The sequence below is a fragment of the Zea mays genome, chromosome 7, assembly GCF_902167145.1.
Source record: "Zea mays cultivar B73 chromosome 7, Zm-B73-REFERENCE-NAM-5.0, whole genome shotgun sequence".
Classification (NCBI taxonomy): domain Eukaryota; kingdom Viridiplantae; phylum Streptophyta; class Magnoliopsida; order Poales; family Poaceae; genus Zea; species Zea mays.
Window position 1 is genome coordinate 110,563,230 of NC_050102.1, and position 13,587 is coordinate 110,576,816.

Genomic DNA, 13,587 nt, shown 5'->3' on the forward strand with positions numbered 1-13,587 from the left:
GATATACCAATGGTGCCGCTCCCCTCTTCCCTCCTGCCCTAGCTCTAGCGCCGCGAGTGTCCACATGCACGATTGTGCCACGATCGAGTGACAGGTGTATGTAGTTTACTGATGAAGTAGAGGATGATGCGGTAGTTGGAGAAGCGCCCTGTGGCACGACGAAAGGTATCGCCATATGGTTACAAGAGTGTGGGCTCGCTAGAGTTGTTTCCGGTGTCAGCCAGCGAGTCCCCAAAGCTGAACATGCACGGGTAGCATGCCACCACCAGCTCCGCCCCCAACTATTACCATTACCGCCACAACCGGTCAGTTGTCTTCTTCCTAACGACCACACCCACGCTCGCTCTTCTAGCTCCACTCCCAACGCACGCTCTTCTAGCTCCGGTCCCACCGCACGTTGGCTGCCAATGGCCTCCCGCTCTCCACGTCGGCTATGGCTACACCGCTGCCACAATCTAGCGACCCGCGTCGGGGACATGCTCAATGCCGTCGTGTAGAGCGCCTTCACGAGGCTCGTTACATGATCAATTCCGTGATGGGTTAGGGTAACAAATATAATTTCGAATGCAATCTCAAATTTCTAGACGTAGAGCTACATTACAAACCAAATACATCAAAATATCGTAAAACTATGGAGTAGAATTGCTCTATAGTGTAGTTAGTGGAGTAGAGCTGGAATTGGTGGAGTCCTAAACAACCATTATTAGCGAGGACGTTCAGTTTGCTAAAAAAAGCACCGACATTTAGGCGCAGAAAAAAAAGGTGTTCATGGGTTCACTCTCACAACCCATACAGGCACCCAACATTCTAGCCCTCCGTGTCGTCAACGGCAAAGCCAAACCCATCAAACCCGCCGTCCAAACCAGCTGACCACAGCAGCAGCTCTCCATCGGACGGCAGAGAGCAGCCGTTCGCCACTTGGATTCAAACGCCCCGTCACTCTAACCGCTGCTGAAACTACCAAATTACCCCTAGCCCGCTCCCTCAGCTTCCTGCTCCGTTGGAACGGACAGCCGCGGCAGTCCCCAGCCCCCCCGCTTCCTGCACCCTCGCTGCTAGGGTTTTCTCGCAATCCAGCCCCTCTGTCATGGCCAAGACGAAGCAAGGGAAGCGGGATGTCGACGCCTATACCATCAAGGGCACCAACAAGGTGGTCCGAGGTAAGCCCTGCCAGTCCGTGCTCTTGATCGAGCCCGTCGCGTGCTCTAGTCTAAAGATTTGAGCTCTGACGTCTCTTGTTGCTCTGCGTGAACCGTGAAGTGGGGGACTGCGTGCTGATGCGGCCAGCGGACACGGACAACCCGCCGTACGTGGCGCGGGTGGAGCGGATGGAGTCGGACGGGCGCGGCAGCGTGAGGGTGCGGGTGCGCTGGTACTACCGCCCCGAGGAGGCCAAGGGCGGCCGACGCCCGTTCCACGGTGCCAAGGAGCTCTTCCTCTCCGACCACTTCGACACGCAGAGCGCCCACACCATTGAGGGCAAGTGCATCGTTCACTCCTTCAAGAGCTACACCAAGCTCGACAACGTTGGTCCGGAGGACTTCTACTGCCGATTTGACTACAAGGCCGCCACCGGTGCATTCACCCCCGACCGTGTCGCCGTGTACAAAGCTCTTCCTTTTCTGTAACCTTTTGTCATGTGGTGGTTAATCAGTTTGTATTATTTTTGCTTCTGATGTAATGTGGGATTTTTGATCTTATGTGACATTGTTTGTATGTGAAGATATTGCAAGTGTGAGATGCCGTACAACCCGGATGACCTCATGGTGCAGTGTGAAGGATGCAAGGACTGGTAAAATCCTGTGAAAACTCCACACTTTTCTCCCATTAGTGCATGTTTTGAGAGGGGTTTATCTAGTAAAATCACTGTGAAATGGCTCCACATTTTGCCCTCAACAATAAATCTCTTGAAATGGTGCTGATGTGGTGGTTATATGAACTGCCTTTCATCAAGATGTTATTTTTTTCTGCTCTCTTGCCCTATGTCTACTTTGTTATGCAGAATGAACTAATTAATTTATCTTGTGTTTATTTAGTTTCCTTTTGACTGCGAGGCGAAGTATAATTCATCTGGAATATCTACTTTGGTCAGGATTAGGACCAAACAATGAATGATGAACATGGGGTTCCTTAGAGCCTTATGCTCCTGTGTTTGCTTGGTCCTTATGTAAGATATATATGGTATTCACTACTGACTAGTATTGCTTACACAGTCTTTGTAGATATATTTAGTTTCAAGAACTGTTTAAACACATCATCAAGGACTGGTTTTCTGCAAAATCTCGTAGCATTTATCTGTTTTGTTCTGTTTAATTATACCTGTTGCACATTGGTTTTTCTTGCTTGACAAGCAGCTAGCTTAGTTATATGGACCTGATTGTGGCACATGTGATTCTCTCTGGAGTACTATCAAACTAATATAGAATTGGATTAGAATTTAGAACAGTAGGTGCCATGCAGTGTTTTTAGGATTTGCATGACCTGACATTTTATTTATTTTTTCTAAGAAGCTTTTAAGATGTTTGATCTACATGAATATGATTGCTTACGAGAACATTTAGACATCATGCAGTATGCTATCTCTGGATTTTGTCACATGATAAATGTATGTCATATGTTCTACATAATGATCAAAGGGCTGCATGATGTAGTTATGATGGTTGTCCTTTTCGTTGGCTTTCTGCTGAAATGATTTCTTGAGAGCTGATACTCTTTTGCCATTTATATAGAATATTTGTTATTATTTGTATCCAATATCATCTTATTGTTGCTAACCATTATTACGGGCCTGTTTGGTTTTCCACCTAAAGCGCCACAATCTGCCTAAACTTAGTCGTTGGAATTGAGAACTAACCTTAGACAAAAAAAGTTAGGCAAATTGTGGCGCCTTAGGCACGAAGCCAAACAGGCCTAAATCCTCTACATCCTGGTGCCATGGATATGAGTCATATGACTTGTACATATAATCCTGTTTTTTCTATATTCTATGGAAAATGCTTATTTAACTTGTTAACAATGTAATTTTGTTTCTGTTATTTGTATGATGTTATTGTTCTTCTTTATTACCATTTTTATTAGTTATCCAACTTTTAACTCTTGTAGGTTCCATCCGTCTTGTATGGGAATGACCATTGAGCAAGCAAAAAAGATAGATCATTACATGTGCTCGGATTGTGCTAAAGAAAATGGTGCAAAGAGACCCTCAAATTCATACTCAGTTTCACCAAACTCAGATTCTAAGGTGTGTGCTTTTCTCTTTATCACATGACTGCATAAATTGTTTAAATCTTATGTTTTCATATAGTTTCTTATTTCTGCTTCGATATGATTTTTAGGCAAAATACTAAAATAAGGTCTGATTTTCAAGTAACATGTTTCCAAAACTGGTAGCTTTGACTGCATTTCGAAATTATATCATGACCAGTGCTTAGTGTTGAGCTTTCGATTACAAATGCTCATCCTTGTCTATTTTTGCTGCAATTGGCTCTTTGATGCCAAGTTGGTTCATTTCGTTGAATTTTCATTCATCCTTCAATGGTCAGTACTATATCATAATTATTTAGTGCAACATCTTCATTCTGTATGTTGTTTTTGGCGTATTTCAATGGTGACTAGTTCAAATTGCTCCCTCTGCCTCATAATAAATCAACTCCTAGAGTTGTTCAAAGTCAAAATATTTTAAGTTCAGCTTGCTTTATAGAGAAGCGTACCAACATCTATGAGACTCAATCAGTACACTATGGAAATATATTTCATGGTGTATCTAATAATAATAATTTGGTGTAAAAAATATTGCTCTTTTCTATAAGTTCGGTCAAACTGAAGGAAAACTTTTTGTGTTCAAGGTTGTTTAGGCTGCCTCTGTAGAACGCTAGTCACATTGCTGCCTAATATCTCACACATGCTGTTCTTGGTCATTTAATCTATGATTTGCAAAGCAAGTCTTAAACCTTATTTTCCAATCTTCTCTTCAGATATCTGAAACATGCTTTCTTTGGTCTACAGTCAGTATTGTTTTGATTGGAAGTACCTTGTGGGCAACGTAAAACATACCATAAAGATATGAAGCCTTGCCATTGTAATCATGTTGAAACTACAGCTAATCAGTGAAGTTCTGGTAAACATATGCTATCTGATCAACAAGTGGCCTAATCATGTTTGCCGTAGTGCGAGGCCTAAATTTTAGCCTTTTAACCTCGGTTAGCATTTTCCCTATGCATTTCTTGGTACATTAGAATGCAATGCTTCAACGGTTTCTTTATATATGTTTTTAAAGAGATTAAGATATGCTTTCTGTTCTGTGTCTTCATCATCTGTAGATTGAATCAAAGAGGCGCAAGAGATAAATGCTGCGGCAGAAGCACCCCTGGCAAAGGAGATGCGGTATTTATGGTGTCAGCTCCTCATTACTGGTGCATATTTGAGATGTTGATGTGTACACTGCGAGAGAAGAGCCAAGCCAATTGTAGGGCAAAACCTATTTGACTTATCATTCTTCTGTGTATTCTGCCTAGACATTAGTGTGATGAGTAGGTGAGTTCCCCGTTGCGGCGTGTGCATGATCAGCTGCTGGAGGCGGGATGTCGGGAAATGCTAGAATTATGCTGACTCTTGTCGATGTAAGTGTATCGTGTGTGTGTGTTAACATATGCACTGGCTGGAAACGTTCCCATGTGTGAATGGAGGATGCTGATGATAGCTTGACTGTTGTTTCATATTCAGTTAGATGTTTGCGGAGAGTTGAAATAATGAGTTTGATCTTGAACTTGAAATGTGCAGAACGGTATTGGTGATGAGCAGGATATGCTTGCTTTCCGTGAGAAAACATAGAAGAGCATACCGCAGATTTTCTGTGTGTTTGAGCAATCGACTGGTTTAGCTTCCTGTACTTGCGAGACCTGCAATTTGCAGTTTTTATTTTTATTTTTATTTTGCGTCTTTATGCTTAGATATCGGATCTTGGTTGCAAATGTGAGGACAGACGCCTTTATATGTTCTAATTAATGGACTCTAAATTTTACACTATAAAATTGAAGTATTGTATCAGATTAGGATCAAACACTATTTCTATTAATTTTTGAACTTAAATTAAGTAAAGGTTTAAACAAACTGTAAAAAAACATTTTGATCGTGATCTATTTTCACCCCTATCTACATCATGTCTGAACACTTAACTTGTACCGGTGTGAGGATTACGGACCATCAACTCTTGTATTCCAATTCATTTTGAAATCGGACTCTACAGCTAATCTAACTTGTACAGACATGAAAAATAATTGGGTCCGCCCATCAGAAGGTTGTGAGCAGAAAAGACTTTCCACACTTTAATATTAAGAATAGAAATAGACAATAAGAAAAGAAAAAGGACTAAGAGAAGAAACTCTTTGTAGTTCGATATTAGGGTAAGACAAGGTATGACCAATCGTAAAGAAGTCTACAAAGATGGATCAACTGAACAGCTTGGCGTTGGAAAATACGTGGAAGATAAATCCAATGAAGAGTTGTATTGACGTGGGACTGGGAGCTGAGGATGACAAACATCGCAATGATTGACTGCTGATGTACATTGAACACTGATGTTGAATTTGTTGTGGCACATACGTTGGTAGGAAATATAATTGAATACCTTCGGCTGTGGACCTTGCTTTGTAGATTCTAAATATTTTAGCTTTTGAATGGTAATACTACAATAATTGGTTGTGTCCCTTGTCCTCTTCATAGAATACACAATATAGCCTTAGAGACTGGCTGCTAATTGAATGCTTTCCACCAAAGGTTCGACCCCCTATGCCATCTCTTATCGCTTGGCCACCTCGAATATTAGTTTCCTATATTTGTTGGGGTCTATTTGAAGAATTGGCTTAATCCCTGAGCTGGCAAATGCTTATTATCGGACTTATGCATATTTTGGATGCTTTGAACATGCCATGCATTCCCACCAAAGTTCATTGTGGCCTAGACATATTTATGGTATCCTTGTCACAGTGCTACCAAAGGTCATTATCTGCTATGGTGTATTCATCTATCTTTTGAAACAAGTTTTTCTAAGGTCTACAAATGCTTCTTAGCGAATTACTGAGAGCATGATCCAGTTTGAAGCCCCTTGATTACTGCCTCAATTTTGTCTAGCACCCCTGGTGCTTGTGCCCTGATCCGAACAAACCTTCAGATATAGTTTTAGAGAGACCCATCTATTTCCTTAGTGCACTAAAATAACGCTTGTGCTATAACTGGCTTGGTCTAATTTTTTTAAAAACTTGTGAGTTGCTACCACGTATTGATTGACCCTGGACGAAGCGATGAATACCATGTTTGTTATGTACCCCATACAAACATGATGAATGATTTGGATAGTACTATTGTGTTCCCTCTGAAGGGTGCTATGGTTGCTTCGTAGCTCTTGAGAAATCGCTTTAGATTATATTGGCCATCATAAATCAAAAATTGAGGTGGTTTGTACAAAGATGGCCATCGTGTCGCTTGCAGATCACTTGAGAGTGGAGATGTGTTGTCATAGATGAAATTGGCATGGCCTTGTTCTCAAAGGTTATTGTCTTGAAACCTCATTATTCTTGTGTTTTTTCATCTTCTTATCTTCTCATGTGATGAAGCTCTTCGAAAGGTTCATCAATCTCTCGTCAAAGATGGGTAGCCCAAAGCATGTTTTGCGTTGCCTTTGAATGGCTTCCACCCCTCAAACTTTGCGTCGACATTATTTTGTTCAACCAGTAGCTCTAAAGCTTTTCCCTTATCTTGCCTTTGGGTGCCAACTTCAATCTGGTGGATAACTTTAGTGCATTCTTGCTCTTTGGAGTTGTTAGCACAATTGGTTATGCTAACAACTCTTTCTCTCTCCTTTAGTGGGGTATGGTCATGATCGTTGATGATTTAACAGGAGGTGAGCGCCAAATGTTGAAGTCCTGTCAAGATCCATGAAAGAAACATAACAGGGCAACATGTTAAATTTATGTTCTTCTCCCCTTAGAAGATTTCATCGAGGAGAAGGGCAAGAAAAGTATACATAGCTTTTTACACTATATGAAAATATGAAAATGATTAAAGAACATCAGTTAGGAACCGACATTCTTACTCTAATAGACCGATGTACTTACGTTAAGTACATCGGTTACCCGACATATTTAACCAAATTAGTACGTCGGGCAACAGCCACATCGACGTACTTATCCTTAAGTATGTAGGTCCACCGACTAGCCGTCATACTTAAATTAGATAAGTACGTTGGTCCACTCGCACAACTGACGTACTTAAACTTAAGTACGTCGGTCTAATGAAACCGACATTCTTAAGTATGTCACCGATGTTCTTAATTTAGCCTACGTTTTTACAATGTTTTCCTATAGTGTTAGTTTAGCACAGGCATAACAGGTCGAGGTAAGCACAAGTATAGTTGGACATGTAGTTAGCTGGATATTAACATTCACTTATAGTTAGCAAGATAAAGAGTTCATTCAATATCTTAAACAAGAGTATACCAATAATAAAGCTTCATTGTTGTTATACCTTCAAAAGCTCTTAGGTAGAAACCATTACACGTGCGAGATTACAAATGGCCGATCCATGTAGCAGTGGTACTGTTTCTCTATTTATATTGTGAGGCCAGTATACATTTTTGTGCGAAGTCGTAACTTTCCTACTATATATTGAGTCTTCAGAACTAGAAGATGCAATTATATCTTTTCATAGCAAAGCAAAGACGTGTCGGTACACATTTATTTTCTTCTTTCTAACGTCCTCGTTTCAATCGCTTCTCTGAAGATAGCTTGGCATGCTTTGAAGATGTATTTCCTTCGGTGACAGCTCTTGCCTTTGGTCTTTCAGTGACCTGCTTCTGTCTTGATTCGAAGCTCTTCCCATATGCTTGAATCTTGAAAGTTTGTTTAAACAATGACTGATCTTTGGTGAGAGATCTCCTCCTCGACCAATAAAGTAACACAAATATGTTTGTGTGTGGGTGTTGGGGAGGGAAGGGGGCAGGAGGTTGGAAGCTCTGTTCCTGGAACCATCACTTTTGTGCGTCGTGCAGTGGTGGGTGGGGGTTGGGGAGGGGAGGGGTGCGGGACAGCGGGAGGTTGGCCAGTTCCTGCAAGTACATCCATCATTTTTGTGTATGCGTGTATGGGTGGGTGTAGACTGCAGAGGAGGGGGCGGGAGGTTGGCCTCCATGGCATGAAGCTCCGTTCCCGCAACCATCCGGTTGCACATGTTTCTAGCTTTACATCTTTTCGAACATAATTTTCCATGTGCATTCGTGCTATTGGACGGTCAACATGGCCATTGAATGAATCCTTACTAAACAACATGCACGGTGATATATTTATAAAAGTTCAAATTGCCCATATAAATCAAGATAATAGTTCATACTAAGGATCATTGTAAACAAAACAAGTCTTTTTAAATCAAATAAAATGAAAGGACATAACAAAAATAATATTTCCTCTATAAAAAATAAACGCTCCTAACTTTAATTTGTGTGGTTGCTAGATCTGTTTAAAGTTGTCAAGTTATGTTACTTATTTTTGTAGGGTTTGCCATCAACAAGTAGACTAGTAAATGAGCTGGCAAGTGCAAGTTTTTTGTCAATCTACCTGTCCACAAATGGTAAGGTATTTGACAATAATAGATTATATTCTTATTTGTATGTTATTTAATGTCCCACAGTGTGATATTCACTATCGGACTCGATTTCTTTGCCAAGTGCCTTAAATACTCGGTAAAATAACACTCGGCAAATATTTTATCGGTACGAGGTTTTTTGCCGAGTGCTTTTGTTCGACACTTGATAAAGACTTTGCCGAGTGTCTAAAAGCACCCGGCAAAGAAAAACATTCGACAAATTAAAAATCGCAAAAAACCCAGCATTTTTTTTAATTAGGGAACAACCCCTAACTAGTGGCACTAGGTAAAGTCTAAAAGCACTCGACAAATTAAAAATCGAAAAACCCAGCAAATTTTTTGATTAGAGGAACACAACCCCACAACAACTAGTGTCACTGTCCTACCCATTCTCTCCACGCAACCTCCTCTACTAATCCACCCCCTATGTCACTTGTGTCAAACTTATGTTTTCCATTCCCACATATTATAACAAACCGGGAGTAAATTCATTATTTGAGACACTAAATAATTAAAATGAGAAAGTTGTTAACTACAAAGTTGCATAGCTCCTTGAGACCTACATCTTTCATTTTAACAATTGTGTCATCTGAGATCGTTTACAAAATTTAAATTTTAAATTTAGAAACTTCAAACATATTTTTATATGATATGATGATTTTAAATTTAGAAGTTTTCAACTATAAAGTTAAATAACTTTTTAAGACCTACGACCTTTATTATGGTGGGTTTTCATCGAGGACGTTTGAAAATTTCAAATTTTGAATTCAAATATAGTTTTGCATGACCAAATTATTTCAAACCAAAAAGTTGTCAACTACAAAGTTTCATAACCTTTCAAGACCTACAACTTTCATTTTGGTGGGTTTTCTATCCGAAGTCGTTTGAAAAATTTAAAATTTTAATTTTTAAAATTGAGACATAGTTTTCGTTGACAAGATGACTTCAAATCAAAAGGTTACAAATTACAAAACTCTATAAGTTATAAGATCTACAAAGTTTATTTTGGTTGTTTGGTCATTTGCTCATCTGACATAGTGGTTCTAACATTGTTCACAAATTCTATACTTCTCTCTTGTAGTTTCGTAAACTGCAAAAAAGAGATGTAAGTTTTGTGAACAAATTTATTTTTATTTTGTCTGTTGGGGGCCTTCGTCCTCCGAAGGTGCTCAAAAACGTAATTTAACAATATCTTCTGTTGGGGCGAAGGCAAAGACGCCACCCTTCGCTCGAGGCCTCCGCCGACAGTGAATGGTCTGACAGAGACAAAGCGGGCAGGGACACCCTTCGCTCCATTCGGCACTTTGACGAAGGCCTGCGGCGACGTCTTCCCGCGGCGCGGCCTCGTTCAGTCCTAAGGCCCACGTGTGATCTGGCCCATTGTAACGGGCCCCGCGTGGCCGCCTCTGTATTACGGGCCTAACTTGTAAAAGCATACTTGTAATTACAGCTTGTAACCCTGCTTTATGGGAATATTCTGGGGATAAACTAGGTGTCTGAGGGCACATGCGTCCTTAACACAAGGCGTTGGGCACTCAGATACCTATAAATACCCCCGAACAGTGCCCGTGAGAGGCTAGATGAACAGAGCTATTGCCCCCGAGCACGTAACCCTATTGTCACCACTGTTCACCCTTGTTGGCCTCCTTGCTGCTGAGAGCAAGTTCCAACATCTTCCAAGTGTGACATATGAACAGGTACCTTCGGACTCGGGTTAAAAGCATATACTATGTAAAAAGCATGATCATGACGAAGGTTGGAGTTGCTTCGAAGCTACGTGCAAGGGAGCTTCGGCTAAATAACGGAAAAAGGAACCAACTTAAAGGGAAAAAGGCTATCTAGTCCTCATAGATTTATCTATAAGTCAATAGTAAATGTAAAGGGCATGAATGTAATTTTCCACAGGCTGCGTCCTGTGCCTATAAATAGATAAACAGTACTCCCGTACTGTTCACGCTGACTGGTACTTGCTTGCGCATCACGCTTGTACTCTTTACCTCCTGTCAAGCTAAAGGTACATATGTAACTCAATATTGTCTCTATTTTTCTATATTAATATAATGAGGATGAATTGATAATGTTATGTGATCATTCATGTTGTCTCTTAAATTTCATATACTTCTTCTCTTATTAACATATATACTACGATGATGAAGGTATGTCTTTCATGACCTTCGTCCGAAGATCATTATATCCTAAGGGAGATAATGCTTCGAAGGACGAAGGGCATTAACACTTGACATTCTGTGTTGCCTTGTTCTTAATTCATAGCATTTGAGAATAAGTCCCCAACATTGGCGCCCACCTCCGGTGAACTCTTTCGACCACCTTCGGCAAGCACTGACCTTCGTCATGCCGTCGAAGAAAGCTTCAACACCAGGGACTGCTGCGCTACAACCACTGGACCCAAACCAGGAAACTCTTTCTCTCCGAGAAGCTCGAAGCCAGAAGAGGAAGGCCACCAGTCCAACACTCCAGGAGGAGTTGGACCAAGAGATCAGGGACATGGAAATCATCCATCAGCAAGTACAAAGGAAGAAGGAGAAGATGGCGCGGCTAGCTGATCTTCAAAGGAAGATCGACGAAGCTACTGAAGAAGTGCGCCATCTTGCTCAAGATGAACAAGATCGAAGGCCCCAACACAGGGAGCTTCGTCAAGAAGGCTTATTCAACGAAGATGGATGGTATAATGATTTTAATCATGATACCTTTACTTTTGATGATGCTTCTCCCTTTGCAGCAGAACTGCATGCTACCCCATGGCCCCATCATACAAGCCACTTCAGCTTCCCATGTATGATGGGCACTCAGATCCAAAGCAATTTATGATGAGCTACGAAGCAACTATATCCTCGTATGGAGGCAATACCGCAGTCATGGCGAAGTCTTTCGTCATGGCAGTCTGGAATGTAGCCCAAACATGGTATTCTTCTCTTCGGCCAGGGACTATAACGTCGTGGCAGAAGCTTATGGACATGCTGGTTACCAGTTTCCAAGGCTTTTAAACGAAGCAGTCACAGCTCAGGCCCTGTTCCAATGCACACAAGACCATGAGGAATACCTCCAGGCGTATGTCCTTTAGGTTTTTGCGACTGAGGGCACAAGCGCCTACAGTGCCCAATGAAATTGTCATTGAGGCCATGATCAAGGGTCTTCGGCCAGGACCTACTGCTCAATATTTCGCCAGAAAGCCCCCATAGACTCTGGAGAAGTTGCTTCAAAAGATGGATGAGTACATCCAGGCTGACAATGACTTCCGCCAAAGAAGGGAGGAAGCTTATAGATTCTCGGAGATGACCAAGGGTTTCAGAGGACGAATTCACCCGAGGCATGTCAGGTCGATCCACAGCTCCAGCCAGAGTGATGACAAGGGAAGCCAGCCTCAGAGGTCACAATACACCTCACAATCTTCGGGGCAACAGCAAAGCTCTTTCAGGCTGCCAGCTCCAAGGGGCAGAGGCACCAGGGGCTTCGGAGGAAGATATGGGGATCATCCCAGAAAGATTTATTGCTTATTCTGTGGTGAGGACAATGGCCACACTACAAGAATGTGTCAAATCACCATTCAGAAGCAGAAGGAGATCGCCGAAGCCGAAGCAGGTCTTGCACATTGCTTCGTGCCACTCTCCCTACATACCATAATATGTGGGTAATCATCCTGCAACTTCTGTTGCTTCGGCTAGCCATTCACAGGCTTCCTGGCCACAACTCCCACCCCCACCACCACTATAACCAACATACTCCCGAAGCCAGCAGCCAGAAGGGCGCCAGTACACCAGCAACAACGGGAGCTTAGGGAGGAATCCGAAGCTCGCACAGTAAACAGTACTGTGCCAGAATCAAAGCACATTTATTGAGCAATATCCTACCCCGAAATACTTTTATGTTCTATGTCATTTTGTTTTTGAATAAGGAACAATCAATGTAAATCTAGTTTTAAATTTCTTGTAATAACTTTGCTTCTGTCAGAATGAAATATATCTTCTTCATAGACTTATGAAGCTCAAAAACTGCCGAAGCTCAAAAGTCGTTCCTAAGGAAATGCAGAGCTAAAATCGCCGAAACTACAAAAAGTCGTTCCTAAAGGAGCACAACGTAAGTTTTACCGAAGTTGCAAAAAAGTCATTCCTAAGGGAGCGCAGTGTAAGTTTTCTGCTCAAAAGTCGTTCCAAATGGAATGCAGAGCCAAATACCACCGAAATATAAGGCGGAGAAGTCAAAATACATTCCTAAGGGGATGCAGAAGTTATACCGCCGAAATAGAAGGCGAAGAAGTTCAAAAGACGTTCCTAAGGGGATGCAGAACTTACACCGAAAAATAAGCGGTGAAGCCGAAAAATAAACGACAAAGAGATTCCGATCGTTCCTAAGGGGACGCAGAGATTGTGTGTTTCAGTGTGGGTGTGTGGGAATGTGTATTCGGCATTAGCACCATTCTTTGCATCATATCATCACATCATACCGCATGACATCACATCATACATCATACAACACCAATGACATGACTTGAATAACGAAGCCGATCTTCAGAGAATGCTATGAAAATGCGCTAAGGCACAAAGTAAGCTGAGAAATACAACTTCAGCAGCTCTGTTGCAAAAGAAGGGATCCTTCGTTTACAAAGGATGGATGAATTTACGAAGTATGGATATTCTTTTCGAAGCATGGATGTTTTTATGAAGCCTGGATATTTCCACAAGGCATGGATCTTTTTCTTTACGAAGCATGAAAAGAAGGGAAGATGTTTTTTTCTCCGAAGGCTCAAAAATGGTATGTATATGAAGTTTCATGCATCACAAAGAAGTGAATTACAAATAATTTACATATTAGATTCAAAAATATACACATCAAACATTACAGTCTTGTCACAATAAAGTTACAGTGACCATTTCAAAATGTTTTTACAAAAAGTCCTAGTCTTCCTTCAGGACCTTCTCCGCAATTTCATTCAAC

General features: G+C 41.5%; 1 protein-coding gene across 5 annotated transcripts; it reads left to right on the plus strand.

Annotated features, from left to right (window-relative positions):
* Positions 1-770: 770 nt before the first annotated feature.
* LOC100217096 (uncharacterized) lies at positions 771-4,749 on the plus strand. 5 transcript variants are annotated; one of them, XR_004851197.1, is made up of 7 exons: positions 771-1,160; positions 1,261-1,603; positions 1,724-1,792; positions 2,037-2,181; positions 3,103-3,241; positions 4,006-4,199; positions 4,320-4,749. XR_004851197.1 is itself a non-coding variant. In NM_001365981.1 (5 exons), the coding sequence occupies exons 1-5, from the start codon at positions 1,088-1,090 to the stop codon at positions 4,344-4,346; spliced, it is 651 nt and encodes a 216-aa protein (NP_001352910.1). In that variant the 5' UTR covers positions 1,055-1,087; the 3' UTR covers positions 4,347-4,715. The 5 variants fall into 5 exon arrangements, 1 of the variants encoding a protein (NP_001352910.1); XR_004851196.1 differs by lacking the exon at positions 4,006-4,199 and having other exon boundaries at positions 2,037-2,167; XR_004851195.1 differs by lacking the exon at positions 2,037-2,181.
* The last annotated feature ends 8,838 nt before the right edge of the window (positions 4,750-13,587 follow it).

Excerpts from the sequence above, each read along its gene's own strand:
- LOC100217096 (NM_001365981.1), top strand. The coding sequence starts at position 1,088 with ATGGCCAAGACGAAGCAAGGGAAGCGGGATGTCGACGCCTATACCATC. Across the intron at positions 1,793-3,102 it reads TGTGAAGGATGCAAGGACTG|GTTCCATCCGTCTTGTATGG; the intron begins GTAAAATCCTGT and ends TAACTCTTGTAG. Across the intron at positions 3,242-4,319 it reads CACCAAACTCAGATTCTAAG|ATTGAATCAAAGAGGCGCAA; the intron begins GTGTGTGCTTTT and ends CATCATCTGTAG.